General features: G+C 34.4%; 1 protein-coding gene across 1 annotated transcript; it reads left to right on the forward strand.

Moving 5' to 3' along the window:
- The first annotated feature begins 549 nt into the window (after nt 1–549).
- Nucleotides 550–3419, forward strand: LOC137714088 (aluminum-activated malate transporter 2-like). Its single transcript, XM_068453377.2, has 6 exons — nt 550–899; nt 1048–1188; nt 1262–1534; nt 2115–2227; nt 2332–2475; nt 2781–3419. Exons 1-6 carry the CDS (start codon nt 620–622, stop codon nt 3252–3254), a joined length of 1425 nt encoding a protein of 474 aa, XP_068309478.2. The 5' UTR covers nt 550–619; the 3' UTR covers nt 3255–3419.
- Nucleotides 3420–3812: the final 393 nt, after the last annotated feature.

A 3812-nucleotide genomic window follows, 5' to 3' on the forward strand; every position in this document is an offset into this window, starting at 1 on the left:
AGAGGTGCGACGCACTTACATTTTTCACTTTGCATTTTCAACCATTGGTTTCTCTGAAACTTCTTGTACTTGCACCGTACAGAACAATGGGCCCCAAACGTGTCGATGGAGAAATTTTTAAGAGTGCCGGGTACACCAAAAAATTTTGGTGTACCCTCACTCATTAGAATTTGATTTTATTTATTTATTGAAAAATAAGTGAGGGTACACCATTATGAGTGAGGGTACACCAAAATTTTTTGGTGTACCCGGCACTCCTAAAAATTTCTCGTGTCGATGGACTTCAAATAATATTTTTAAAGAAAAATTTTATTCACGCATTCTAAATTACTTTTCTCAAATCTTTTTAATTTTTTGATATTTTCTACACATCATTGACATTTGATAAAAAAATATTAAAAAATTAAAAGAATGTGGAAGAAGTAATTTAGGATGTATGAATATAATCTCTCTTTTTAAAATCTTCACTTATACTCTTTTTCCCTTATAAATAGCATGCCTGTGGTGCGCCTCCCAAAGCATCTCTCTCTCTCTCTCTCTCTCTCTCTCTCTCTTTCTCTGTCTCCCAGTTCGTGCAAAGCTGCTTGTTAGTCATACATCCTTCGTTCTGGCCATAGTGATGGAGTCTGCAAGTCATGAGAAAGTAGGGTTATTAACTAGTTGGTGGCTGAAGCTCAAAGCCATGTCTGCCATGATTACTTGCAAAGTCTCCGAGCTTGCAAAGATGACAAAAGAGCTTGGGCAAGACGACCCCAGAAGAATCGTTCATTCTTTTAAAGTTGGATTTGCACTCACCTTGGTCTCATTATTCTACTACTATCAGCCACTTTACAACAACTTTGGTGTCTCTGCAATGTGGGCTGTCATGACTGTCGTTGTTGTCTTTGAGTTCTCAGTAGGTATGTTGATCATCTCCTTTATACGTACTCCATTAAATGTTGCATGACGACTACATTACACATCTAATCGTATTATGTGACAGTTGATGCGTATGTTAAGAAAAAAACTTTATTAATCTCAGTGTCTTTTTTATTGACATGCATCTAGGAGCTACTCTTGGAAAGGGATTAAATAGAGCTATGGCAACACTAGTAGCTGGTGCTCTTGGTATTGGGGCTCATCACCTAGCTAGCCTATCTGGACAAATAGGCGAGCCCATAGTAATTGGCGTCTTCGTCTTCCTACAAGGTATATCGCTTACTCTTAAACAAACATCAATACTTTCTTTTTTCTCTCTTAACAAATCTTTGTGTTTTTGCAGCTGCGACATCAACATTTATACGATTTTTTCCCAAAATCAAGGCACGATATGACTACGGGTTGTTGATCTTTATTTTGACCTTCTCTTTGATATCTGTGTCCGGTTTTCGAGTTGATGAAATATTGGAGTTGGCCCACAAGAGGCTGTCAACCATCTTTATTGGTGGCTCTGCCTGTGTGATCATATCCATTGTGGTTTGCCCTGTATGGGCTGGTGAAGATCTTCATAACCTCATTGCTAACAACATAAAAGAGCTAGGAAACTTCTTAGAAGGTATATTAATATATACATATTAACCTAAACATAAAGCATTTGGGATGATATATATATATATATATACTATGATATCAAATCTTTGCACTTACTTTAAATATTCTTATTTCAACATGGAAAGAACTTATAAAAGATTGTTATTGACATTCTAAAAAAAGTTATTATGTACTTTTTACATTTATAAAAAATGTACTTAAAAGAATGTATGATAACTTTTTCGAAACGCAAATAACATCTCCCAACTTTGAAAGGGGTTATCATGGTTTTTGAGATATTTGTCGTGTTTTAATTGGGTTGGTACTGCAGTCGAGCAAAAACAATCCCATCAAGCTTGAATTTCTTTTGAAAGTTTGGTTAAAACTTAAAATAACCAACAATTTAATGACATAACATGTGGAACAGTGTGATAAGTACCTACCAAATTGGCAAAATTTAAATACAAAAATTTATGCTTTAACTCAAACAATCAAATAGTAGTTCTGGATAACAAACTACCATGCTATTTCAAGTAGTGATTGTCCTTTTCCATTTCTTAGTATCATATTAATTATAAAACGTGATAAATTGAAAAAATTTACAGGATTTGGAGACGAGTACTTCAAAACATTAGAGGATGTAGAGTCTAAAGATGACAAGGCATTTCTCCAAGGATACAAAACTGTTCTCAATTCTAAAGCTAGTGAGGATTCCTTGGTGAGTAAAGTTCTCTCTCTAGATCTCTCTCTCTCTCTCTCTCTCTCTCTCTCTCTCTCTCTCTCTCTCTCTCCCTGGATGATTATTCATAAGTGTTATTTCAGGCTAATTTTGCAAGATGGGAACCTGGTCACGGTCGTTTCCTTTTTTGTCATCCATGGAAGCAATACCTTCAAGTTGGAACTTTAACTAGACAATGTGCCTACCGGATTGAAGCACTTCATAGCCGGCTCACTTCTGACAACCAAGTATTTATACAAAACCCCTATTAACATATAGTTTTTGTCTAAATACAAGGTTTAGTCGATCTAATTTAGCACCTACATATAAAACTATATATAAACAAAAAAAAAAAACGCAAGAGCATATACTACAAGTTAGGGTTTGTATTGTTAATGGACTTATATGTGAAAAGACAGTGCTTGCGCAATATGGCAACGTACATGCATGTACGGGAAAAATAATATAAAACTAATCAATTAAATAATATTATATAATTATAATGCATGCTCAATTAACTTGACTGACCATTATGGTGTATTTTAATTTGCAGGTATCGCCAGAAATTCTAATTAAAATTCAAGAATCATGCACAAAATTAAGCTTGGAAACTGGCAAGGCACTTAAGGAACTAGCATTAGGCTTCAAGGAAATGACCAAATCACCCTCTGTTGATATCCACATTGCCAAGGCAAAAGCTGCAGCCAAGTCCCTCAGATCCTTACTTAAATCTGGGCTGTGGGAAGATGCAGCGCTTTTAGAAGTGATGCCAGCAGCCACAGTTGGCTCACTTCTACTTGATGTTTCCAACTGCTCTGAGAAAATCATTGAGTCTGTCAATGAACTTGCACCTCTTGCAAATTTTGAGACTGTTGAAGCAACTGTGTCACCAGAGAAATCAGACACCAAGAAACAAAATAGTCCCAACCGGGATTGCCCCCATGTTGTTGTTACAATTACAGAGTTGCCCCAAGTTATACCAGAAACTGGGAAAAAAATTGGTAGTGTAAATATTTTATGTTGCTAGTTATTAACATATGGCAATGACATAATACCCAAGCTGCTGTATTATAAAGTTTGGGTTTATGAAGCTAAACACTACCGTAATATGAAATTATTGTAAAAGTTTATCCTTAACAAGTTTCTTATATATCCATCTAATAGCTATAAATAATTCATTTTCAGCTACTTATCAACTGGTCGTGGTTTACTTTCTGTAACTTTCATTTTTCATTTCTGTGAAGAGTGTCCAGATTTGAATTCCCACTTTTGTTTTTTTTGATAAATTAAGTTCTCATCCCTCATCTCTCCTTCTCATTAATTGAAACCTTATTCATTTTTCATTTTTGATCAAGATCCCTTGACTTTACTTCATGTCATTATTTGAATATTAAATTATTTACAAGTCATTCTATGTCAATTTAAAAATGAAAAATTATTAATCATTTTCATATGCACCTATATTTTTAATTTAATTTGTACCAATATTTATGAACGTACCCATGCTAATTATATGTACCCATAGTTTTGAATTTTAATATGTACCCATATTTTTAATTTAATTTGTACCAATATTTATGAACGT

The sequence above is a fragment of the Pyrus communis genome, chromosome 3, assembly GCF_041283825.1.
Source record: "Pyrus communis isolate YQ-2024b chromosome 3, ASM4128382v1, whole genome shotgun sequence".
In the NCBI taxonomy this organism is placed as follows: Eukaryota; Viridiplantae; Streptophyta; class Magnoliopsida; order Rosales; family Rosaceae; genus Pyrus; species Pyrus communis.